The 27,100-nt window shown below is 50.1% G+C and overlaps 1 protein-coding gene across 1 annotated transcript in view; it reads left to right on the top strand.

The window, feature by feature from the left end:
- Positions 1-427: 427 nt before the first annotated feature.
- HSPA12A (heat shock protein family A (Hsp70) member 12A) overlaps positions 428-27,100 on the top strand; it is a 62,658-nt gene continuing 35,985 nt past the window's right edge. The window contains exon 1 of the mRNA XM_080913132.1: positions 428-497. Coding sequence (XP_080769258.1) covers positions 455-497 — 43 coding nt within the window. The 5' untranslated portion in view covers positions 428-454. The remainder of the gene's footprint in view (positions 498-27,100) is intronic.

Here is a 27,100-nt window from a genome sequence, read left to right on the forward strand (position 1 = left end):
CTTTGGTGTGCTCCTTTCGGACCTAGGGGCAGAGACCATTGATGTGGATTGGAGTTGGTAGCCTCGCCATGGAGTGCTTAGTGTGTGGTGCTTGCGGAAAGCGTCTGGCGGGAACTCCCGGGCTTGAAACCCGACCTTGCGCGTTTCTGTGTCCGCAGGGCTGGGTCAGCTGCAGGGACCACTGCTCATACAGAGTCCGAGTGCGCTAATGACAGCACGGGGTGTGGCTTCAGCTGGGCGGCGACCCGCGGTCTCAGAGCTCGAGGGAGGAGCCAACTCCAGCCTTCCCCAGGGCCTTGGCTCCGTGGGGCGGGCCCGGGAGGAGCGTGGGGAGGAGCCGGGGCTGCGGCGGCAGCGTCAGAGCGATGCTCCCGCTGTCCAGAGGCTCAGACCTAGCTCGAGAGCCTTAAGATTAGCATCCGAGGCTCCTTTCCCGAGCTGAGGCTGCAGGACCATGGCGGACAAGGAAGCTGGCGGTGGCGATGCGGGGCCCCGAGGTGAGTGCGGGGCAAGGGACCCGTGGCTGCTGCCTGTCTGCGGTTGGACTGAAGGGCTGGGAGGGATGAGGTGCGCTATATACCGCAGCCCGCAGTCCAATTGGGGGCGTTAGGAAAGTGGGCTCCCTTGTACCGTCTTGCTATGCCTGATCAGAGAGCTTTTGGGCAGAACACCGGGCCCACGGGGTGGGAGGCCGCCCTCCAGTCACGTGGTAGGTTTGTGCCGGGGTGTGGACTCTGCAACCAGGACTAAATGCTCAGCTGGGGAACCCTGGTTGTTTCCATCTCGGGCTGGCTCCTTGATCAGGACCGGGTTCCATTCCCAAAGAGAACCGCCCCTCCTGTCCATCGCCCAAGCACAGCCCTGGGGATGCTACTGCTGACCTGGTAGATGGCCGGCCGCCAGGTGGCCCCGGGTCCCCAACGGCTCCTTTCAGTGACTCAGTGAGGCAGGAGGTCGGATCCTTGGAGAAAGCAGATTCATAACTATCCCCTCTTTCCATCCCATTCCTCCGGACACTGGAGCCGGAGTGGCGGCTGCAGCTGCAGGCCAAAGGGTGCCCCACAGCTCTCCTCTCTCATTCTCTAGGCTTCTCTGGGTGTGGAAATTTCGGAGACGAAGCTGTCCGATCCTTGTCAGAGGTGTGTGTGTGTGTGTGTGTGTGTGTGTGTGTGTAGCGGAGATTGGGTTGGGGTGTCCCATGCCGAGTACTGAAACCTCGCTTCTTACATTCACGGTAGAGAGGCTCTTTTGGAGCATGGTTGCCGCTCAGATGGTGAAGGAGGGAGTGCCTGGGGATCCGGGAAGTGGATGAAATGCTTTCCCAGCCAGAGTTGTAAATCAAGGCTTCACCCGCACAGGGGATGGGCTGCTCAGGATTCCAGTCTTCTTCCTATGCATTTCAAGTGGGGAAAGTTGATTTCGGGAGGCGCTGCGTGCATCCCTGACCTGCAGGGCCTTGGCTGGAGTAGATGCCCTAGCCGGTTTCCCAGGAGCTCCAAGCCAGCTGCTCTGCAAGGATGACAGTAAAATGCCGGCACTTAAGGGGAAATCCGGCCGGGCTGTGGGAGAGAGCTCTGTGCTCTGCAGAGACCCAAAGTGGGGAAACTCAGGCCAGCAACAGCCCAGCCGGCTGGCGTTGGCAATTGTTATCTCTGCCCCGTGTGGGTTGGCTACAGCCCCCTCTTCTGTTGCTCTCCTAGCCGCACCTGCCCCCTCCCCAGCCCATTGTTCCTGCAGATCTGGGAGGTGCCTCCCCAGCCAGCAAGCACTGCAGTGGCTAAGGAGTGCGGGGTGGGGGCTGGGAGCTCACAGGAGGGGGGAGGCACAACCCCAGCCACAGGCACCCTGACTGTGCCTGTCCTGACCTTCCCTAGTTTGTGGACGCAGGCCACAAAAGGCAGTTGCATTGTCTGAGCATCGCCAAGCGATAGGATCGACTCATTTCCCCCTCACCTTTTTTCTTTACATTGGAAAAAAAAATCCCAACATCTAGGATGATGGTGAGAAGTGTCACAACTGCTTTAAGCTTGAGAGTAAGTGATCCAGTTTTCTGTCTCTTAGGCTGAGATAACCAGTGGGTGGTTATACCAAATGCAAGGATGGGTATAAGATCTGTCAAGTCAGAATTGGAGGCAGGGATGTGCACCCACTCCCCAGCCCTGATTTGTCTTGTGAAGTCACCTTGCTGCTGCTATCCTACACACACACACACACACACACACACACTCATTCAAACATATACATGCATATGCACACACTCAAACATATACACACATATACATACCAACAAACACACATACACATATATATACACACACATGTACACACTCAAAGACATATACACACCAGCAAACACACATACACATATATATACACACACATGTACACACTCAAAGACATATACACACCAGCAAACACACATACACATATATATATATATATACACACACATGTACACACTCAAAGACATATACACACCAGCAAACACACATACACATATATACACACAAAGACATATACATAACACATGCACATACACACCCACAAACACACATACACATACATATACACAAACACATATACATATATACACACATACACACAGAGTGGGACATATACACACAAGCAAATACACACAGATATACACACACAAAGAGCTGGGACTGATCCACACTTATGATGCGAAACATACCACTGCTCACCTGGGTTTCTTGTAGGGTGTTTTTAGATTGCAGGGAGTTCAAGGCACCCTGGTATGGGAAACACCTGGGGTCAAGTCACCTGAAGGGCAAGTGTTCCTGGCAACTCATTGTGCTTTTCTGAGCTACCATCCCTTTATGATTTACAGGACAAATCAGGGCTGGAGAATGGGGTGCACATCCCTGCTTCCAATTCTGACTTGACAGGGACACATATATGCACATATACACATACAAAATGGGGGATAGTAATAGTTTCTAATAGGAGCAGAGTCCCATCCACTTCTAATGTTTTACCATTGTGTGTTCTTTGCCAGGCGATGAATATGCATTATTTTATTTCTCAAGTCTCATAATAAATGTGTTATCGGCATTTCTTCTACTGAGGAGAAAAGTAAGCATCAAGCAAACAACCTGTCCAAAGTCACAGATCTAGGAAGCTTTGATTAGGATGCAGGCCATCTGATTCTTCCTACTTGGTCCTCACTGATGGTCACCATACTGTTTTGGGATGACAAAGTAGTTGCTTTTTGAGAGATTATTTCAAGAATGCTTTTCATGCAAAAGAATGAGTGGGTGGATGGATAGATGGATGGATGGATGGATGGGTAGATGGATGGATGGGTTGGTAGATGGATGGATGGATGGATGGGTGGATGGATGGATGGATGGGTGGGTGGATGGATGGGTGGGTGGGTGGATGGATGGATGGATGGATGGGTGGATGGATGAGTGGGTAGATGGATGGATGGATGGATGGATGGATGGATGGATGGGTAGATGGATGGATGGGTGGGTGGATGGATGGATGGGTGGGTGGGTGAATGGATGAACAGATGGATGGATGGATGGATGGATGGGTAGATGGATGGATGGGTGGGTGAATGGATGAACAGATGGATGGATGGGTGGGTGGATGGATGGGTAGATGGATGCATTGATGGATTGATAGATGGATGGATGGATGGATAGGTGAATGCATGCATTATAGAGGCACCAGGATATTGGGATCTGTGACCCATTGGTCTCTCATGTTGGGAAGGGCCTGGGGTGGGGTGGGTGGAGTTGAAATGAAACAAGAAGGGCAGAACATAGTTGAACCTGGTTGGTGATAGGTGACCCTTAAGACTCAGCTTTACTGTGTTAGCAAAGTTCCTTAATAGAATATTAATTAGTTAAGTCATAAGATCTGAAGGGTCACCTTCATTGTGTGGGGTATTAGACAGCAGAAATTGAGATGGCTTTAATTCCTTCCCCTCACCATGACCTGAGTTATTGTGTCAGGAGACCTAGGAGGAGATTCATGGGTGGGGCACCTGGTGGTTCAGATCAGGAGCAGGTCCTTTGGTGTCTAAGTCAGGGCCGGATGGACAGTGGAAGCCACGTGCTCTCTCCAGGAGCTGGTGAATGAGGGAGGCCCTGGGCTTTGGAGATGGGTTTTTCACCACCCCAGCCGTTAATCTTAACAACAGTAAGTGCTGACCCTTATCAAGGACTTAGTGAGAACACTGTTATCTCTCCACGGCCACACATGTTGAATGGACAACTCAGTGAGGGGCCTGTCACTATTCTGCCACAGGTGTCATGGTGCACTGTGGAAAAGGGGTTGGGTGGGGCTTATAGCCTAGGCTGCTGGAGTCAGGACTCAGAGGGCACAGCCTCTCCTCGGTTGTGCCTGGTATGTCATAGGCCCTCAGAGTGTTATGAAGTATGTCTGAGGGACTGGCCTCCCCCTCCCTCTCTTAGGGAACCAAACAAAGGTCCAAGGTCTTGGTATCAGGGTTCTGGAATATTGGTGCACTCATGCGTCTGGATCTCTGTTCCCTGCGTGGTAGCCTCCATCCTGGACCTCTTGATGTCTTGTGCTTATTAAAGCCTATTTTTCCCTTTGGCTCTGGACACATGAAGTTCTCCCCTGTGGTATATCCCCCTTGCCCTAGAAAATTCTTACTCATCCTTTGAAACTCAGTTCTCAGGAAACTTGGGAGTCACACATGGTGGCAAAATCTGCCAGTGTTGATGCTCTCAGGTGCGCAGACAGCTTTACATGCCTGACTCCGACTGTTCCCCAACAACCCTCAGGCGTTGGCATTACTGGTACCTCATTTTGCCAGTGAGGCAATTGAGGGCTCTGAGAAGCTTGTAACTTGCTCAGACAGTGGATGCTGGAGTTGGCTTTGAATCAGTCATGAAGTCTGACAGTTCTTGACCTTTCTCTCACCGCCGTTCTCTCAACAGGGGCAGGGGCCTTATCTTTTATTCCAGTGGTCTCGGTAAGCACACAGTAGGTTTTCAGTATGACACATAGTAGGTCCTCAGTAAATATTATGTGTTGAGTGACTCTGTTTGAAAAATGTGAAGGGCCACAGCGGTGGGGAATGGCATCCACATCCTGCCCCCTCCAGGGTGGCACTTCAGTGAACACAGATGCTCAGAAGTGGGCCAAGCTGGAGGGGGAGAGGCAAGCGGAGCTCTGGGCATCTCTGAAGAGATGAGGCTTTGATTCCAACAAGGCTTTGAGTGACGACTCAATCTTGTGGGGGCGAAGTGCTCTCTCATCGTATAAATAGGCCTCTTTGGTAAGAGAGAAAGCGTCTTTATGGCCGCTATGCATAATTAGATGGCAAGGAAAACTCAGGGCCTTTTTGAAGAACAAGCAGCGTTGGGGCAGGGACAACACCTGACCCCTGGGCACCTATGGCATAGGCATCCCTCAGAGAGAGCTAGGGGAGTGGAGGAGATTCCCCAGGGAGGAGTCAGAATGCCTGTCAGGGTCCCTGACCCAGAGAGGCAGGTCCTACAGACCCTCCGTGTTTTTCTCCATGCTGGTCTAAGTCCCCAGATGGCGATTTGGGAGAATTAGCATGGCCTGGAATGCAAACACCAGCTAGACTTTGCTTCCTGGGTTGGTGATGGGAACATGTGGTGCTTGCCTGGGTCTGTTGGAAACAGCTAGAGATAAGGGATAGGCAGGAAACGTCTTGATCACTCACTGAGGGAATTCCTCGCTGCCTTCCTGCCTCCACCCACCAGTATCTTGGTTTCCTCCGGTGCTGTGGGAGAGGGTCAAGCTGCCCCCCATATCCCTTTAGGGCTACATGGAGACCTGTTTTTGTCCTTTAGAGCTGAGGTTCTGCCCTTTGTGAAGCCAGCCCTTGGGAATAGCATGAGCATTCCCTTGGGGTTCTTTCTCTATCCCTCTGTGGGGGAGGGTGATAGCTGCTTTTGGGTTGCCCTGGGGACTAAGACCAGAAGTAGCTCTCTGTGGTCTGTGGTCACCAGACACCCCTGCTGGCTGATTTTCCTGTTGGAGTTCCTGGAGATATCAAGACAGTGTCCTCCCAGACCCAGTACATCCAAACCTCTTCTAACAAACACTTTTGCCACTGACCAGGAGTTCCCACACAACTGGTGTCAACCCATGGTAGTCCTGTCTTCCGACGAGGTGACAAAAAGGACTGCCTGAGGAACGAATTGTTCTTTCAGCACACACCTATCTTTAGCTCTCAGCTCTCGGGGAAGCAGAGAGGAGGGGAGGGCAAGCGGGAAGGGGTCAGGAAGAGTGATCGCTCTTCAAGGGCAGGCCTTCAACTTCCTTCCTCCAACCAGGCCCACCCTCGCCCAGTGTTTGTTAAGAGATGAACCCATCACTGACCAGAACCTTCAGGATTCAGTCACTTCACCAAAGCTGGTAGGTAACCCAGCCTCCTCCCTGCTCCGTTACAGGAGCCTACGGAAGGCATTTTGTATCCACGACAGACCGGATCACCCAGGGTGGGGGCAGGGAGTGTTGAGTCAGCATGTATCTCTTGAGTAGGAGCTCCAAGCCGGTGCCACCATCTTCTTCAGTTATGAAGAGCAGTCTCACCGTGCCATCCACACACATTCCTGCACTCAAGCCTCCTGAACAGTTGGGGCTACAGACATTCTCCAGTTTGGTTCTATTCAGTTTTCACCAATAACTTTGCAGTGGGCGGCCCTGAGGCTTAGGGAGTTAAGTCCAGGCTCTAGGGTAACAGGACCTCTAGGGGTGACAGGAAGGGAGAAGACAGGTTCTGACTGCAGTGTATGTATGGACACCTGCACCCCACAAAATTAATTTATAGCTTCTTTTAAAAGTCAAACTACTGTTTAAAAAGATAACTTTATGTTCGGAAGACTGTATCATTTATCACAAATGAAAAAGATCTGTGTTCCTTGCCATAACCAAGAGGAACTCACAGCACGAAACAAGGATGTCTAAACTCAGGTTGCTGTACTTACTGTAGATGAATCTGGCCCACAGAAGGCTTTGTGCCTAGGCTGTCCACAGGGGGCCTGCAGCCCTCCGGGGTGAGGCAGGACACAGCAGCAGGTGGAGACATTCTCTTTGATGGATGGTGTGGCCAATGACATCGGCGTTACAATTTCTGTTCCAACTAATGCATCTTTCAGGAAATGAGGTCTGGGACCATGTGTTCACAAAGCTCACTGCTGAGTCTTAAAATAAGGAGGAAGAAGCCCGAGATGCGGTTGGGTACTGCCAGGCACTAGAGGCCCCTAACGGTGACCCGCTAGCCAGCTCTGTGGAGGCTAAGTAGGGAACAGTAGTGTTCCAGCAAGATTCTAAAGGACAGTGAGCAGAGAGACCAGGCCTGCCTTCCCCACTGACTGGCTTTGGGAATCTGGGGGGGGGGGGGGCTTGCCTGATCCTACCTCACTTTCTTCACTTACCAAGTGAAAATACTCACACTACACAGCTCAGACTGGATTCTCCTCTCTCTCCCATGGCCGCTCTGAGTGTCAAGTTCGGTCCATGTCTGCTGCTGTCTGCTATTGCTTATTATCCCGAATCCTGTGGGATCAGACAGGGAGCTGTCAGCAGGTGTGTTTTGTGTAGGAGGCTCAGAGTACAGAAAAGGCTGGTCTGAAACCTCTAAAGCTAGGGAGAGCCTTGTCCAGCAGGCCCAGACCCTAGGCAGTCTCAGGCTGCTCACCCCAGTTGGCCTTTCACCACAGCTCCCAGCTTCTCGCTGGATATTCTGAACAGGCAGCCAGTGGGGTTTGAAGGTCTTTGTATCCCTGGACTATATCCAGGAGAACTGTCTAGTCTCTGACCTCAGAAGAATTCCTCCACTCAAGTGGGCTCCACCCACAGTGCTGCGCTTTAGACCTGGGTTTTTGTAGGCTGGTCTCGGCCTTGACTGTGACCTAAGAGCTGAGAAAGACCCTTGGCACAGAGGCTGCCCCAAGAGTCCCATCTGGGAAACCCTGAGCTGTCCACAGGACCGGATCATGTTCTTGCCACTCTTATCTTTTGCGTGTTCACGTGTCTGGCTTTGCTGGGATGGTTCTAAACATGGGTCCCTAATTGACAATGGCAACACCTTTCACTTTCTAAATATCCCTGTTGGGAAGGTGGATCGCCTGTCTGCATGGTCATCTTTGTTCTCTCTGCCTGTGCCAAGGCACAGATGGGTCTGACCTCTAGGTTTGATACTGCTGCTTCGAGATGATGTGAGAGAACATTTTTAAACCTGATCTCCAGAGCCTATCCGAAAAGTAACTGTGACTTTACTGTGTCACCAGGGTCCTTGGTGAGGATGTAGGCTCTGGGAGCAGCATCCCTGAGTTTGAATCCATTCATGTTGTACTGTTTAATGTCCTGCCATCCTGAAAAGCTACTTGCCCCCTCAAAGGCTTGCCTTTTTTACCTGTAAAATGCAGATTACAGAGCTTAGCTAGGTGGCTCAGTGGTTAAGAGTGTGTGCTACTCTTCCAGAGGACCCAGGTTGGAGTCTAGGGACCCACGTGGGGTGCTCACAACTGCCTGTAATCTGGCTCCAAAGTATTTAACACCCCCTTCTGCATCCACATGAATGTGCACAAGCCCACAGGGAAACACGTGCATACACATAAGTCAACAGTAAAATAAATATCTTAAAAACACAGATTATAATACTATCTCTTGTAGGCTTCGTGGATACCGAGTTTATTCAAGGAGAGGACACGGAGCCAGTCCGGTTGTGAAACAGACACAGATTCTGTGTTGACGATTGCATTGTTGACCGACTGCTAATGTTATTACAAACAAGCCTCCAAAGATGGGATCTTGGAGGCAGGGAAAACCAAGGCATCAGAAAAAGGATTACAAATGTAATAATCTAAAATGGCCCAATTTTATTTATTATTATTGTGTGCTGTTGTTTTTGAGGCAGGGTCTTCTGCAGCCCAGGCTGGCCCCCAGGCTCACTATGTAGTTCAGATTGTCTTAGCTCTTGGCCAGCCTGCCTTCACCTTACAAATGCTGAGATCACTAACCTATGCCAGTACCCCTGGATTATGTGGTGCTAGACACTGAACCCAGACCCTCATGCGTGGGAGGCGAAACTCTACCAACTGAGCGGTATCATAGTCCAACAGCCCAAACTTATTATCTTAGATTCCTGGTTGGCAGACATGATGAGTCCTAAGATGGGTCTAACTGTGAGGCATTAGCCTAGCTACGTCCCCTCTGGAGTGTCCACTGGACACTACATTTTCACTTTTCTGGAAGCCACCTCCATCTCTCAACTCACGATCCCTTCTCCCATCTCAGAGTCCGTCCCAACTCTGCCTTCATTGCGGCATCTTCACTCTGCCTGACAGCATTAGGAACTTTTGTAAGGTGCACCTGGACCATCAAGCATCATTCCTTTACCTAAGATCCTTAGTTTAGTCACCCGAAGAAGCCCTCTGGTCACAGAGAGCCACACATCCATAGGTTCTGTGTCTGGTTCAGCCAGAGAGGTGGAGGTCTCCATGGATTTGGGATTGTTAGCTAGAAAGTCTTCTGTCTCCCTTGAGGTCTGTTTGGAGAAAATTCCTTCTTGGTGTCTTACCTCTAGTTTGAGTCAATCTTGCTACGTTCCTCAGAGACAGTGCCATCTTTGGGGTGGGTCAGTCCCCTTTCAGAGCCCCATGTTAAATAAAGATCTAAGTAAAGATTTATTGACTCCCAGATAGGGAAAACTATCAAAGTATCAAGGAGCTAGTGAAACATCTACAAAGATGCCTCGTTGTATTAGCACAGGAATCTCTAAGGAGTTAAAGCAACTGCATTTGTTTTGCTGGCCATGTTGTGGACAGGTGCCTTGGGACGGGGTCATGGGACGGGGTCATGGGACAGGGTCATGCCTGTGCTCATTCATGGCTGTTCTACACTGGACCATGCGAGTGTGGGGGCAGTGCTGGCTCTGAGCCAGGCTCCTCTTCCAGGCGGCCAGCTCTCTTCTGACGTGGTGGTCTGGCAGTAATAAACAAGAGAAGGCTACAAGCTTCCCTGAGCCTCCCTTAGGAGCAGAAAATCATCTGCTGTGTTTCAGAAGCACAGTGCAAAAGTTACAAGGCTAGACCAGACAAGACACAAGGGGCACAGTGGAGGGCCACTTTGAAGGGAGATTTTGCAAAGAATGTGTGAGCTTTTCCTCTAACAGAGTCAGCCAGACTGAAATGTTGAAAGTCCAACCTTTAAAACACTTGTATGTTGCAAGAGCCTGCAGGCCCGAGCCTCTCCCTTGGCAAGTATGGAGTGCCGAGCAGCCGTCTGAGGCTTGGGAGTGTCTGCCGCAGCCTGTGTCTCTGTCCAGGAGAGTCACACTGGCTCTCTTGTGGTTTCCCCGTTGTGCCTGTGTTTTCATAGGTCAGGATAAACTGCCTTATGAGTAAGGAGCAGATGAGAGACTAAATGAGAGAATTGAATGTTTATAGATGCACTTGATTTGGTGCAAGTCCTGGCTGTTGAGCAGCTTCCATTGTCACTCAGACCAAGGTCAGAAAAGCTCTGAAGGAGCCGTCAAGATGTCCCTGTGAGAAAATAGCAGGTAGGCTTAAACAATTGTTTTGTGTTGGTTAAATTTGTTCTCTGGCAGTTTTATATATGAATACTCACCCCTGCCTTCTCTATCCTCTCTCCTGCCCACCTCCTCCCAACAGGTCCCTTAACACAGGAGTGACATTTTGTGTTTTTGTTACCAATCCACTGAGGGCCCAGTATCAAAGTATCTATTGGAGGCTGGTAGGTCACCATTTGGCACAGAACTGAAGACAATGTCTTCCTTTCCCTAGAATCCGGGTGGGTGTTTAATAAGACCAGGAATGAAAGTGCTCACCTACCCAGCAAGGGCCCGAGTTTCTCCATCTCTGCAGAGAAAGCTAACTTAACCACCCCAGTTCTTTGCTGAGAGTTATACAAGTCGCTGTTCCAGGGAAGATTCTGGTGACAAGGTTTCAAAGGTGTTGAGAAAAGTGTGCTGGCTCTGCTTCCCCCAGAATCCTGTGATTCTGATTTTTTTTTTTTTTTGAGAATGGTTTTGCAGAATGTGAAGACTTCTAGGAAAGTATATAATATCATATTAGAAGTGTTTGTATCCACATGGGGATCAAGGTCTATTTAAAAGCATTTTCTCTAACAGGGCGGAGACTCCAGCCTGTGTCCGTTCTTGCTTCATTCCTGTGTATACACACTCTAGAGACCGAGTCCTGAGCGTTTCCAGACGGGACGGATTGTATAGTTCTGACTGCAGGACTCTGATTTTCATAGCCGAAGCAGAAGTGCCAGGAGGGTAGCGTCAGGTCACCATGTTGCCTTTTAAGATAGTGCTCACTTAGCTTTCCTCCTCTAACAGTTGTGAGTTCTGTGGATAGAGCTCCTGCTTCTTCAGCTCCCTGCCCTACTCCAGGATCTATTAGGGCTGTGGATTTTGCCAGCTCCCTTTACTGCCTAGAAACTGGCAAGAAAAAAAAGTCCATCCTTGTGGTCCTCTAGCTTTTGCACCTTGTCCTCCATGGTCTCGCTGGCTTCTCTGTAAGGAAGAAGGAAGAACAGTGCAGTTCTTGTGCCCAGACATTTGGTTCTCTCTGGGATGCCGGGTGCGGGCGTCTGAGCTGCAGTCTGACCCTGTGGCCTCCCGCTCACCTCTCTCTGTCTCGATGCTCTGAAGGCTCTTTTCCACTGGCCACTTCCTTTCTTTTCCTTTTCTCTGTGGGCTGGCTTGAAAATGTCACAAATGTAAAAGGAGTCCTGGTCTCCAGTGAAGATGAGTTTGACGTCAGAAAGCAGAGTTTGTTATGGTTGCCAGGGACCCAGATTATCCCACATCTGGGCTGGGTCTAGCCTTGAATTTTTCCAGGTGGGCAGATTCTGAGCTCAGGGTGGGAACAGACCACGTAGGACTTATACCAAGGTAAGACCCCGAAGTGCTGGGATAATGCTGGGATCATTCTGCTGATCACCTCTCCAGACCTTCACCTGGAGGCACAGGGGGCCTCAGAGCACGCTGTGGGTGACACAGGGCCTAAACTTTGATGGAACTAAATAAATTGATGGCTTGTCTCTCCTTGCAAAGGTTACATTTCAATCAGTGTTCAAAGAAGAAGCTGGATCCTTAGGAGTGAAGTGTGAGATCAATTTGCTATGACCATTTGTCCTTGACGTGGGAGCCCTGGGTGTTGTCTCTCACTTGGCCGCCATGGTAAAAGGCCATTCACTAGTGCATTAGAGAAAAAAACTCTTTTGCTTGAGGAAGCAAAAGAAGTGACTTGAAGATAAAGATCCTGGAGTGGTGACGAGTGCCAGGCCTGTGTGTGGACAGGTCTGTCAGTGTGAGGAGCCTGGCATTGCTTTCCCTACCTCCACTGTCCTACTTGACACCAGGCCTTCCTCCCTGCAGACCCACTGTGTGTAGTCTATACCCACAGGACCATTGCGGCTACCGAAGAACCCATGTTGATGTGACTGTATTTGGTTACTCAAAGGACTATTGTCCATTGTTCTGTCTGCCATCCGTTCCATATGTCTCCCCCAGTCCAGACTTCCAGAGGTGATGTATATGTTCAGACACCCCAAAACAGTCACACCTGGCTGGAGGATAAAGTCACCTGCTGAGAGCAGAGACTCAGTGGGCGCAGCTTTTGATGGCTAGAGGTTTCGCCCACACGGTTCTAGCTCTGAAACCCAAGTCATGTAATGTAGGCCAGAGCACCAAGCAGAGGCTTGCACAAACACACAGGATGATTGCGCGGTCTGTCGGAGATGTTTTCTTTACTTCTTTCTTGGAGAAAACTATTTTCCTTCCTCCAAGTATTTCACGCTGTACAGGATGAGTAACCACAGTGTACATGGAACTGGCTGGTGGACCCATTTGAGGGGACCGCAGACATCGGGCTCAGCTGTGTCTCCCTGTCCAGCAGTTAGAGCTCAGCAGAAGGGACTCATCAAATGAAACCAAGCACGTTATCTGCTGCACCGCCGCAGCTTGTTTGAAGTCAGCAGCTGACTGGAGGACCCTCCGTGGGGGTCTAGAGTGGTTGTCTGTGGGAGGCATGTTGAGGATGTATCCTTGGCTGAGCTGACAGAGGCTCACACAGCAGGACACTGGAACAGATCCTGGGAACAAGGCTGTCCCAAAGAGCCTGGTCACACCCAGGTGCACACTGTTTCCTTAAACTCCCTTGTATCCCTCAGAAAATGCTGAGAGAAGTCAGCAGTTGGAGGGAGTCATGCTAACCCCAGCCAGGAAAGCCAGGTGCACCCCAAGAACTGCATAGATGCCCTGGGAAAGGCTCTTCTCTATAGCCTTGGGTCTTCCTGTCTCAAACTGAGCAAGATATTCAGACACGAGACCTATTTCTTCCTCGGGCTTCGCCTCTGGTAGTCTTGGTGAGGGCAAATGGACGGCAGAACTGGAAGGTGGAGTCCTCCAGAATCACACCATCCTTGAGGACAGGGTGGGAGCAATAAAACAGAGGGAGCCTTGGAATCAATGCTTGTTCTGAGTCTCGGTGTTGCTTCTTCCTAAGTTGGTCTCTCTGGGCCTCACTTAAGAGTAAGAAGTACCCAGTACTATTCAGCTCTACTGTGGCCTTTGTGGGTGGCGCAAGGCAGGCAGGATAGCTAGAAGTCCTGAGTTCTGGTTCCCACACTTACTGGTCACCAAGCAAGTTGCTCAACCTCTCTGAACCCTGTGGTGTCACCTGGAAATTAATTCTGACACCTCCCAGGTTGGCTCTGAGAGCTGAGGGAGCCAAGTGCACCAAACCCCAAACACGGTTGTGTGCGTTCGGTATCAGGGTTCCTCATTACTATTTGAAGCACACCAGGAACTGCTAGAAGGTGGGCATGGTGCTGGGTTAAGCGGGTGGGGTTTCCTGCTGGGGTGGTTCCTCGAAACTTCAGTTTATTGAGATGTAAGTCATGTGAGGTGAAAGCTTTGCAGGTATTCTGGATTTTGACAAAGATAATATAGTTACGTAACCACAATTACATCAATGTGTAAAGTATTAACAGCCTCAGAGAATTCTACCATTGGAAGATTTACAAACAGGATCCTTCTGGTTTGTAGAAGACCCCCACCTCAGACAGTAGGGAATCCCAGGTGTAGGCCGTGACTTGCCAGGCAGAGAGCCTCAGTGGTCCATTGAATAGTAGGCAGGCTCCCTGCCTGGGCCCTCAGGCTCTTTCTGTTAGGAATTTGTGGAGACTTTATTTGTGCCTCTTAGCCTGCTCCTCATTAGCTGTGGAACAGGGTGACACGGAGCCAGGAGCCCTTGGTCAGGTTCTAGACTGAACAGTGCTGCGCGGTAGAGCTTGAGAATCCATGAAGCTGGGAGTGAAGACACAGTGGAGAACTCTGTGTATTCAGCAAGCAAGGGTAGGTTGGCCTGGTCCAAGCTGATGGCCTGTGACCTCACATACTGACTTTGTCTCCAAGGTGGGACATGAGGAGACAGGTCCGAGGCTGGTCTCCAGGTCACTGTAGGAAACTGTGGGACACTCACCTCTTTTTCCCCTTTTGCTCTTTGGCTATGAAGCTGGGATGCAAGAGCTTTGTCCGGGGAGGCTGACTGCCTCGCTCAAGAAAAACAACCAGGTGGCCCCAGGACCACCTTTCTTTAAAAGGTTGGATATCGTTCCTCTTTCCAAAGTCAGACCCACTCTGCAGAAGAAGCCCATAGTCAGCTCTGCAAAGGTGAGCAGACTTAAACCATCAGCGTCAGTAAGGAGGAGTCCGTCCTTAATGCTGTAATGGTAAGAGCTGTGGCCATCACCGAGTGACATTTCCTAGCGCCAGCCTGCGGGCAGCGAGAGGCTTATCAGCAAAGGAGACCACGGGGTTTTGTGAGGAGGCAACCAGGTGGTTCCACAGAACTACGTTTATTCCATTTCAAAATGGGTTTCTGGTAATACATGGGCTGTTTTTATGGTTGGTGTAAGAAAGCACCTGATGAAAGCAACGCAGGAGGGCTTATTTCGGCTCACGAACCGTCCATCATTGTGCCACCCATCCCTGCAGGAAAGACATCGAGGGAGGGTGCGATGTGCTTGTCCTGTGTCCAGTCAGGAACCAGAGGGCAGTGGCTGCTGCCGCTAAGGCCTTTCTCCTTTATTCATCAGGGGCCTCCCATGTTCAGGGTGGTTCTTCCCACCCCAGTCAAACATCACAGAGGGAATGCCCTCACAGGTGTGCCCAGAGGTTTGTCTGTTAGGTGGTTCTGAATCCAGACAAGGTGACAGTCGTGACTGTCACAGATAGTAGGCTCTTATGGCAGATTGTTACCCGAAGAGCCCATAACAAGTCCAGGTGCACACATCGTGGTAGACGCTGCTCTTACCCAGAGGCCTCAGGGCTCAGCCATGCAAATTGCTTTAGCCAGATGGACTTCAGAAGACAGCGGAAGCTTGGCACTAGCCACGTTCGTGTTCCATCACTATAGTGAAATACTTGAGAGAACTGACTTATAAAGAGAAAAGGTTTGTTTTGGTTCGTGGTCCTCTAATGACTTCCAGCTCATGCTTGGGTGGACCTGCTTTTAGGCCTGTAGAGTGCTGGATGCTGCTTACCTTGTGGGCTGGGGCAGACATGGAGACACACCAGAGTCCTGGAGTCCTGTTTTTCAAGAGCTTGATCCCAGTCAGTGACCCATGGGACACTCCTTAACTCTTCATTCCGGGACCAAACCTTTAGCATATAATCGATGCCATTAGCTGAACAGTGCCAGTTTGTTGGGACTCACCCCAAACTTGAGCAATGCTAGTGTGTTGGGACTACCCCCTCTTTCTCTGCTACTCCGGGCATGTCAGTTGCCAGGATGTTCCACACGGGGTGGCTGGAGCCCTGACCAGTGGCCCAGCTGTATCAGGCACAAGTAAGGTTGCCACGGCTGTGTAGTAACCATCAAACCTTCAGGTGGAGGGTTTGTGAGACGACCCCAGGTGAGAGGTGACCAGTGTGGAATTCTTTACAAATAAGTGGTTATTTTAAGCCACTGAATTTTGGAGTGAAAAAAATATTTTTTTTGCAATGTCAGTGATAAACTACTCTAGTCTTGTCTTCTTTTAACCAGAAACAGGGCATTAAAGACACACCCTGGGGTTTGAGAGATGTCTCAGAAGTTAAGAGCACTGGCTGCTCTTCAAGAGGACTTCAGTTCGATTCCCAGCACCCACATAGCATATCACAACCATCTGTAACTCCATTTTCAGGGTATCTGACCTCTGCAGACATCTGACATGCTCATGCATGGTTCAGACATTCAGGCAAAACACCCCCACACATAAAAGTATAGATAAGATAAATTGTAACAAATGTTTCAATGTCTACCTTTGGAGCAACATTTTTTCAGAGTCACAGTTTCTTTTTAAATAATTAATTACTTTATGTCTTCGAGTACACTGTCGCTGTCTTCAGACACACCAGAAGAGGACATTAGATCTCATAACAGATGGTTGTGAGCCACCATGTGGTTGCTGGGAATTGAACTGAGGACCTCTGAAAGAGCAGTCAGTGCTCTTATTGGCTGAGCCATCTCTCCAGCCCCCAGAGTAACAGTTTTTATGGGTTATGATTTGTTGGGAAGTTGAGGCAACATGGGACCATTGAACTGGAGAGTTGCAGTTGCTTTGTCATTTGTATGTCAGTCAATGTGACTTGGTGTGTCCGGGGGAGGAATGGTTAAAGCCGGAGGGTGGCAGCTGTAACAGCCACCTCTCTGTGACCGGATAAAGAGACAGAATCCAAGAAAGCAATGCTGGACTGCAGACCATGCCTGGTGACATCAGGGCTGTGCTGTTTCCTGGGGCAAGCCAAGAATGGGGGTGACGGGAGTCTGAGGAGGGGGCTTGAGATAGCAGCACCCAGTGTCAGCCTGGTGGTTTGAGAGGTGCCCTCCCCCAGGACAACAACAGCACATTTTCTGTTTTGATAGCAAAACACCTGAAGCTGAGTGGCTTATAAAGCATAGAGGTTTGTTTGTCCCGGTTCTGGAGGCTGGGAAATTCAAGAACACAATGTGGGCATCTGTTCAGGATCTAGTGCACCCTTCCAGGTAGTGGCTGGAAGCTAATGGAGGGTGAATAATGGAGGTTGAGGATCCTGGGGCAAAGAAGAAGACATAAAGACCACACAGCACTCGCACTGTGACCAGTTGATCAGCAGGCTCCGGGCAGCAGGGCATCCAGGTAGGCAGACAGGAGAGAGGTAGGAGCAAGCATCACACTTTGTCCAACGTCTCCTGGACAGAGCCAGGGTATGAAGCGAGCAGCATTGGTTCTCATGGCTGAAGCTTCCCTGTCCTGTGTATCGAATCATCAAAAGGAAGGAAAGAGGAAACATCTGGGAGCCCCACCCAGAGCCAACCTCCATCCATCCCTAAAGCTGCCGGTTAGCGTTCACAATCTAGTGTTACAGATGGTAACTTTATTATTTTCTCACATCCCAGATGGACTAAGCCAGCATCTCCTGGGAACATACTCTGATTATTACCTGGTGTGCCAGAGGAGCCAGGCAGTTTTGGTTAGGAGAAGGGAAGGCAATATTCTTGGATTATCTGGGTGCACCAATGTGATATCAAGGGCTATCATGGGGGAAGGAGACAGATGGGATAATCAGACATGACATTTTGAAGATGCAGCATTGGTGCCTGTAAAGTCGGAGGGGAACTGAGCTGAGGAACGTGGATATACTTGCGAGTCTGAAAAGCACAGAGGATGGATTCTTCCCTGGCACCTTTTCAAGGAACCAGCCCTGCCGCCCTCATACCTGGAATGTGGCCATTAGACCCATTTCAGATGCCTGATCTCTAGAACTATAAGAAAATGGAGTCATTTTTGTGTTAAGCCAATAAATGTTAATAACTTGTTACCATAGCAACAAGAAGCGACATGTTCCAAGCACCACATCAGGCAAAAAAGATAGAAGATGGGTTTTGTTTGGTTGTCAGCTTGGTGTGTGTGTGTGTGTGTGTGTGTGTGTGTGTGTGTGTGTGTGTGTGTGTGTGTAGTCCAGGCTGGCCTTGGATTTGCCATATAGCTGAGGATGACCTTGAACGCATCTTTCTGTCTCTACCTCTCAAGTGTTATTCCAGGCATGTACCACCATTCCTATTTTATGCAGTCAGCACATGGAATCCAGGGCTGTGTGCACACAACACCGTCATTCTCTAACCAAGCTACATCACCAGCTCTCATGATCGTAGCACTCCACAAATTCCCCTGTGCCCCTTCTTAGTGCCAGTCGACTCCCTAACCCAGCCTGCCTGCTCTGAGCTTTCCATAAGGGAGGTGGTCAGTGTGTGCCCCGGGTCAGCCTGTGCTCCCTGGCCAGTGTGTGCTCCCTGGTCAGTATGTGCTCCCTGGTCAGTGTGTGCTCCCTGGTCAGTGTGTGCTCCCTGGTCAGTGTGTGCTCCCTGGTCAGTATGTGCCCCTGGTCCGCCTGTGCTCCCTGGTCAGTGTGTGCTCCCTGGCCAGTGAGTGCTCCCTGGTCAGTATGTGCTCCCTGGTCAGTGTGTGCTCCCTGGTCAGTATGTGCTCCCTGGCAAGTGTGTGCTCCCTGGCCAGTATGTGCTCCCTGGCCAGTGTGTGCTCCCTGGTCAGTGTGTGCTGTGCTCCCTGGTCAGTATGTGCTCCCTGGTCAGTATGTGCTCCCTGGCCAGTGTGTGCTCCCTGGTCAGTATGTGCTCCCTGGTCAGTATGTGCTCCCTGGTCAGTATGTGCTCCCTGGCCAGTGTGTGCTCCCTGGTCAGTATGTGCTCCCTGGCCAGTGTGTGCTCCCTGGTCAGTGTGTGCTCCCTGGTCAGTATGTGCTCCCTGGTCAGTATGTGCTCCCTGGCCAGTGTGTGCTCCCTGGTCAGTATGTGCTCCCTGGCCAGTGTGTGCTCCCTGGTCAGTGTGTGCTCCCTGGTAAGTATGTGCTCCCTGGTCAGTGTGTGCTCCCTGGACAGTGTGTGCTCCCTGGTCAGTATGTGCTCCCTGGTCAGTGTGTGCTCCCTGGTCAGTGTGTGCTCCCTGGTCAGTGTGTGCTCCCTGGTCAGTATGTGCTCCCTGGTCAGTATGTGCTCCCTAATCAGTTTGTGCTCCCTGGTCAGTATGTGCTCCCTGGTCAGTATGTGCCACTGGTCAGTGTGTGCTCCCTGGTCAGTGTGTGCTCCCTGGTCAGTGTGTGCTCCCTGGTCAGTGTGTGCTCCCTGGTCAGTGTGTGCTCCCTGGTCCGCCTGTGCTCCCTGGTCCGCCTGTGCTCCCTGGTCAGTATGTGCTCCCTGGTCAGTATGTGCCACTGGTCAGTGTGTGCTCCCTGGTCAGTGTGTGCTCCCTGGTCAGTGTGTGCTCCCTGGTCAGTATGTGCTCCCTGGTCAGTATGTGCTCCCTGGTCAGTATGTGCTCCCTAATCAGTTTGTGCTCCCTGGTCAGTATGTGCTCCCTGGTCAGTATGTGCCACTGGTCAGTGTGTGCCCCTGGTCAGTGTGTGCTCCCTGGTCAGTGTGTGCTCCCTGGTCAGTGTGTGCTCCCTGGTCAGCGTGTGCTCCCTGGTCAGTGTGTGCTCCTGGTCAGTATGTGCTCCCTGGCCAGTGTGTGCTCCCTGGTCAGTATGTGCTCCCTGGTCCGCCTGTGCTCCCTGGTCAGTATGTGCTCCCTGGTCAGTATGTGCTCCCTGGCCAGTGTGTGCTCCCTGGTCAGTATGTGCTCCCTGGTCAGTGTGTGCTCCCTGGTCAGTATGTGCTCCCTGGCCAGTGTGTGCTCCCTGGCCAGTATGTGCTCCCTGGCCAGTGTGTGCTCCCTGGTCAGTATTTGCTCCCTGGTCAGTGTGTGCTCCCTGGTCAGTGTGTGCTCCCTGGTCAGTATGTGCTCCTTGGTCAGTATGTGCTCCCTGGTCCGCCTGTGCTCCCTGGTCAGCGTGTGCTCCTGGTCAGTGTGTGCTCCCTGGTCCGCCTGTGCTCCCTGGCCAGTATGTGCTCCCTGGCCAGTGTGTGCTCCCTGGTCAGTGTGTGCTCCCTGGTCCGCCTGTGCTCCCTGGTCCGCCTGTGCTCCCTGGCCAGTATGTGCTCCCTGGCCAGTGTGTGCTCCCTGGCCAGTGTGTGCTCCCTGGTCAGTATTTGCTCCCTGGTCAGTGTGTGCTCCCTGGTCAGTGTGTGCTCCCTGGTCAATATGTGCTCCCTGGTCAGTGTGTGCTCCCTGGTCAGTGTGTGCTCCCTGGTCAGTGTGTGCTCCCTGGTCAGTGGTGCTCCCTAATCAGTTTGTGCTCCCTGGTCAGTATGTGCTCCCTGGTCAGTGTGTGCTCTTTGGTCAGTGTGTGCTCCCTAATCAGTTTGCACTCCTTGCACAGGGCCTCTTCCTCTGCAGCGATCCTGGGGCTCATTCCTGCTCTGGTGCCCAGTTGCTGGTCTGATTAGTGCAGAGCGGAAGCTCTTCGTGGTTAAACCACACTTCACTTACCCATTCTCTTTGGAACTGTGTTTGACTGCTGTGAAAACCACAAACAAACAAACATCGCTGCTGTGAACATTCTGGAATAAACCTCACGTTAGACACAGACCCTCGTGTCTCATGGGTAAAGGCCAGGGAGTGGAGTTACTGGGTCACAGGTTCAGCTATTTCGGGATTTCAGCACATGCGCAGGAGGTGTACTGGGGGCCGAGTGTCAGTGTTTGCCCTGCTTGACTGTAGTAATTTTGGGGATACACATTGTCTGGACCAGGGTACACGTTTTCAAGACTGACTTGGAGACCGTCAGTGGTGTGCATACTTTATGTGGCCAGGTGGTGCCCATGTTCATGAACACTCTTCATGAACACTATGAGTACTGGAGCCTCCTTACAGGTCTTCCCTGAGTGTGACAGTTGCTAGCTCTGTTTGTAGTCAGAGAATCTGAGGCCCCAGGGCAAAGCCCTGTCTTTGGCAGAAATGCTGAAGGAAGAACTTGATATCCCCAAGTCTAGCTAACTCTGTGGTGTCTGTCCCATCCCCCACTCTAGGTGGGTCCTACTTTGGCCATCAGCCAGAAGGGTTAGCTCCTCCTACGATAATGAGCTGCAGACAGTGCAGGGGATAGCAGATGGCTTCCCAGATGGCAGAGAGCACAGCCCCAGTTGATGGAGAGGGTTGTATGATTGGCGGTGATGAGAAAGGGCAATAGGGAGAGCCTAATCAAGGCATCTGATTGGTTAAGTAGTTGAATCACATGTAAAGGGCAAGAAAGAGCTTCAGCCGGTATTAGAGGTGGGGGTCATGTGAGTTCATTCATGGTTAGGATGAGACCCAAGGGAAGCAACCTGGAGGCAGAAACCAGCTGGGAGTGGGGGGCAGCCCTCAGGGAAGTTCATACCACCGTCTGCCACGGCCCCCACTGCATCTTCCTCACTGAACACAAGACCCCTTCCAGTCAGCTGCCAATGTCCTTTACCCAGCTTCTGTGTTGCTTCTTGTTGTTTTGAGCTGAAGTAAACTCAGCTCAGTTTGGAGGGCGCACAGTCAGCCAGCTCCTCTCTGATGGAGTTCACATGGCTGCACGTTCTCTGGTCCAGACGATGGCAGCCTGGTGGGGTAGGCAGAAGAGGACTGGGACAGACACATGGGCTGGGTTGATGTTTTAAGGCCCTGGTTCATTCTGCTTATTTCCTGTGCAGAGAATGCTGAAGAAATTGCCCAAGTCAGTCGCCTACTCCCCAGTGGCATGTGTAGCTTCTGGAACTTTCTTGTTCATTAACCCAGAGTGTTCTCATCCCACACCATCCAGGACCCTCTTGTAGGAGATGGGAAGTAAGGGCTGTGCCGTATCCCTGGGACCAGCCCTATGTTTCCTCATCTGAGGGTCAACCCATCCGAGGGACTCAGACATTCCTGGTTCAGTGGGTGTGTCTCAGGAGTCAGGCTGGTCATTGCGTGGTGGGGTGGGGGGTGCATCGCACATTCCACTCTGCAGAGGAGATGGTGCAAGTTAATTGAGTTCCACACAGGCTGTTAAAGATAACAGTAGGGACAGGCTGTCCTTGCAGGCCACCCTAAAGCTGACTCAAGCCAGAGTGCTGCATCCTTTGAGAACTATGTCTGTGGATGACAAGAACAGGACCGAAGGGGCAAACAGACCACGGTGGGTGCCCCAGGTCTCCACCCTAAGCCCAGATGGGGCCATTGGTCATCCAAGCTTAGTGGTTACAGTACAAAGTCTCATTTCCTTGGCCCAAGCATTTCTGGACTGGGTATGAGACCAGGACAAAGGTTCCTAGGAAGCTGTTTTATCTTAAGCCCTCTCATGCTCACATAACACACACAAACACACTGGGGCGTGCAAAAACACTGGTGTATGCAAACACCCAGGCTATCTGCAATCTCTCCAGGCCCCTGAAAATTAGCACACATTCTATTGCCTGACTTTGCTCTGTTCCAGACCTTCTTCCCCTCCTCAGCTCTGTAAAGAATTCAGGGGGGTTCAATTTGCATTTTTTCCTAGGCATGCAGTTTGTGACTTGCCATCCCTCTATAGGGACACCCTAGAGTTAACCTTACAAAGCAGCTTCGGAACCCCTTACCTTTCTTGATAAAAGACTTTGAGCAGATCCAGCCTGGAGAAGAGGGAGTGCTGGGGAGCCCTTCTTCAGCATTCCCCAGTGTTCTCTCCCTGCCTCTTAAACTCTGAGTTATGTACTTTTTGTCAGTCCCACCAGAAGGAAGCAACTCTTGAAATTTTGCTATTCACGTTTTACCTTAGTGAAGCTCAGTGTTAATCAGTAACTGGACCCAGTGAAGAATTCTTTCCTTGACACGCAAGTTCACCTCTCAAGATTTTTGTATTAAAAATACTGAGAAGTCAGGTATCTTGTTAGCATAGTAGATAGCCTGCCAGTCTCAGAAAAACACAGAATAATTATGGTTAAAATAACTTTTAATTATTTAAAAATTTTTAGTTTAAAAGATCTTAAGAGGTCTTGAAAAAAAAAAAAAAAAAAAACGTTTTCTCCTTTCTCCCTGTAAGCATCCAAGGCTCTCCGTGTGTGTTACCCATGGTGCAAGAGCTGTGCTGAACAGGGTTTCGGGTCCTGGAGGTGTCCCTGCAGTTTTGACACTAGCAACCAGATTCTTCCCAAGGCTGTGCTGGGCAGTAGTCTTTCCTTGTTCTTCCCAGGGCTCTCTGGTGCCTCTGAGCATTTGCCTGTTTTTGCTTTTACCTCAGTGAGCAGAGGCTTTGTCCATGGAAATAATCACACTGAATTTGTTTAGGTGTTTTGAGACAGGGTCCTATTCTATAGCTCAGGCTAGTCGTGAACTCACTATGTAGTCCAGGCTAGTTTTCCATGGTGACCCTCCTACTTGAGCCTTCCAAGTGCTAAGATCACAAGTTGAGCCACCATGGCCAGCTACACTGTATTAATCAACTATAGCTACTCTGTAACAGTCAACGATAGTCACACTGTATCAGTCAACTACAGCTACACTGTATCAATCCTAGTGCTGTTGGTTCTGATGTGACTTCTGATGGGTATTCAGAATCTTGTTTATTCTACAACACTTTTAAAATGATCCTCTGCCAGAGAGGGAAGGGTGGGAGGGTGGCCCCTACTCAGCCCTGTAGCAGGCAGCCGCATCTGCATGCTGGGCTTCAGAGTGTCCAACAGAGAAGAAGCTAGAATAGCAGGCACTACCTGCTCTGTGACTGCATCCTTATCCTGCCGTTCTGGTGTCTAAGAGAAGCTTAGCCCATAGGCTCCTGGCATGGGATACCACCTGTCTGTAAGACAATGATGCAGCTGTCTGTGCTTGGGAGATGCCATCCAAGGTCAGCGGATCACTTACCCGTCTTGGAATATCTCTTCTACAAGAAACTCTGGACATCTCTTCTACTAAGGAACTCCATAGAGGACTGTGTTATGTGTTCACGGCTCTAGTCTCACAACCACCTGCATAAAGTTGAAGGGTGTGTCCAAGTTCTCCAGCTTGGAGCACATGGTTGGCTTGGAAACAGCCCTTTCCGGGACACTTTCTTACTAGAGAGTTCAGCTAGAGAAAGGTGAATCTAGCCATTCTGTCTGCCTGCCCTCCCCTCCTGTTCCCCTTTCCCTCTCAAGAACATGTGGTGGCAGGGACGTGTTCTGTTGCTCAGTGTGAGCCCAGCTGACTGGATGGTAGAAGCATGTTCTTTAGCCTCACAGCAGTTCCAGAAGCTGTGCAGTGGCCTCTGAAGGCTGCACCCTCCCAGGCATGTTTACTATTAACTTGGAGGGGTCAATCTCAGATAGAAAAGAGCTCCACATTGGCCTTATGTTTTAGATGGGAAACCAGGCTTTCTTGCAAGATCCAAGAAGGCTGCTCAAGGCCATTTGGCCTCCCATATTCTCCTCGGCTAGTCTGGAAGTGCCCTTGGGTGAGCAGAGAGTCTAAATGGGAAGTTGGGCCCAGACAGTCTCACTCAGCCTTGGCAGTCTTGACCCTCACTAAAAATTTTCCTGTAGGTTCCATTTGTCACATTTCTGTTTCGTATAGATTTTCAGCTTTGATGGACAAACCCACAGAATCTAAATTCAGGTGAATACATTTACTGACCTTGTATGTCTGGGGGCACTGTGCCTGTTTCACAGTGTAACCACAGACCATTTTCTCTGCAGTAGCTGAACCAGTGTGATGATGTTGGTGGTGGTGATGATGATGATGATGGTGATGTTGTTGATGGTAAAAAACACCTAGGACTTGTACTGGGTTTTTGCCAGGCACCAGCTTTGATAGGCATTTTTTACTTAATCCTCGTAGTGCACAATAAAATATATCACCATGGTTACCCAGCCTCATTTTTCAGTGAGGAAAATGAGGCCCCAAGAAGAAAACTTGCACACAATGACCTATATCTGGGACAAGGCCAAGCCAGAGTTTGACCTCTCCTTTCCTAACTCTGCTTTTAGACTTCTGTGACATCAAAGTATCCCTCTCTTACTTGGGTCTTTGAGTTTTCTTAATTAGTCCTTTAAATATTAAGTAAACATTTTAATATATATTAAAATAATAATAATATATTTTAATAAAATACATATGCATAAAACATAATACACCATAAAATTAAACATTAATTGTTTAATTATAAATTATGGACAATTATTTATTAATAATCAAATAATAGCTTTAAATGAAAGTTATTGTACAGTTCTTTAGCCCAAGGAAGGCAGAGCCACATGGTTACCTAAGCTTGGAGATCAGTGGCCATTGCCAGGACTTGGGGGACGTTCTGATCCCCCCATATTGGTTTGCTCTTATGTGAAGTGGGGGTTCTCATTCATATCTGCTGTAATTTGAATGTGTCCCCATGTTTTACATGTTATAAAATTAGTGCTCAATATAGCAACTTTAAAAGGTGGGCTGTTTAAGAGGTGACAGGTAGGTCACAAGGACCTTGTGGGTGGGTTAATGGTGGCACCTTAGGAATGGGTTAGGAGTCAGGAGAAAGCTCTTGATCAAAGGATGGCTCCTTCCCACCTAGTTCCACAGATTCCTGCTATGGCCTTTCTGCTCTTTGCCATGGCTGGCACAGCAGGGAGGCCCTATCCACATGAAGCCTTAGATGGCCCAACTTCTGGAACTTGCTCTATCTCTGTTGCTGTTCCAGGTAACAGGCTTCGCTTAAGAGAAGTTAGGAATTGAAGCAGCAACCATGGAGGAGTGCTGCTTACTGGTGCTCTCTCTGTTTGTCTCTTTGTTTCTATCTATCTATCTGTCTGTCTGTCTGTCTGTCTGTCTGTCTGTCTGTCTATCTATCTATCTATCTATCTATCTATCTATCTATCTACCTACCTACCTACCTACCTACCTACCTATCTATCTATCTATCTATCTATCTATCTATCTATCTATCTATCTATCTATCTATTTATCTATCTTGTATGTGTGTGTGTGTTTTGTGCCCAGCCATATTTCTTAAACAAGGTATAGAACCATCTACATTGCCCACTGTGGGTTAGGCCCTCCCATGTCAATCAACAATCAAGAGAGTTTCTTACAGACAAGATGGCCCAGTCTGATCTGGGCAACCCTCTACTGAGACTCCATCTTCCCAGGTGACCCCTGGCTGTGCTAAGTTGACAATAAAGACTAACCAGGGCAGGTACTCAAGGAGAGGTATAGCTATTCTTTATGAAGTATCTGTGCGTAGACTGGAGATTGAAGGGGGCGGGACAAGGAGGGATCAGGTGGGGATGGGGCTGGGAGAGATGGAGGGAATACTGGGAGAGATGACCAGAACATTTGGGGGTTAACATAGAAACCCAAATGGGAATGGAATGCAGTGGAAACCCCCTGGAATCTATGAAAGTGACCCTAACAACGTGTCCAAGTAATGGGGATCCAGAGCCCCCAACAGGCATCTTCTCTATCTAGGCAAGGTTCTTAATAGTAGGACTGAGATATCAAACCCAGCCATAAAATATTTAACCTACACTCTGTCCTGCCTGCAGGACAGGGTGACACAGAAATTGTGGGAATGGCCAACCTATGACTGGTTCAACTTGAGGCCCATGACATGAGAGAGAAGGGGGCCGTGCTTGACATTGCCTGGAAGGCCAGGAACCAGAAAGTGAACAGCCCAGGGACCCAGGAGACAACCAGACACGTCTGGCAAAAAACAAACCCAGGGCAATGAAACAATTCCAAATGATGTTCTGCCATACTGGTAGACAGTTCCTACCCCAACTGTCATCAGAGAGGCCTCAGCCAGCAGCTGATGGGAGCAGACTCAGAGACCTCAGCCAAACCAGCCAGGCGTTAGGCAGAACCAGAGAGACCTGCAGAAGAGGGGGAGGGAGGGCTGTAGGAGCCAGAGACATTGAGGGCACCATAGGAGCAGGGGCCACAGGACAAGCTAAGCAGGACTCACAGGTGCTCACAGAGACTGAAGCCGCAAGAGAGATTCTCCGTGGGTCTGAGCTAAGGAAGACAGAGAGGATGTGCCTTAAAGGTGATTTATCCTTGTGGCTGTTACTTGGAGAAGCCCAGGTTAGCACACCTGGCACCTGAATGCTGCCAGTTCCTTGCCAAGCACCAATGAGCACAGTCCTTTCTTCTGGTACCCAAACCAAAAGGGCTGACTTGAAGGGAGAATGAGGATCAGAGGACAAGTCAGGGGTGTCTTGCTAAA

The sequence above is a fragment of the Micromys minutus genome (assembly GCF_963924665.1).
Source record: "Micromys minutus genome assembly, chromosome: 2".
Lineage (NCBI taxonomy): Eukaryota > Metazoa > Chordata > Mammalia > Rodentia > Muridae > Micromys > Micromys minutus.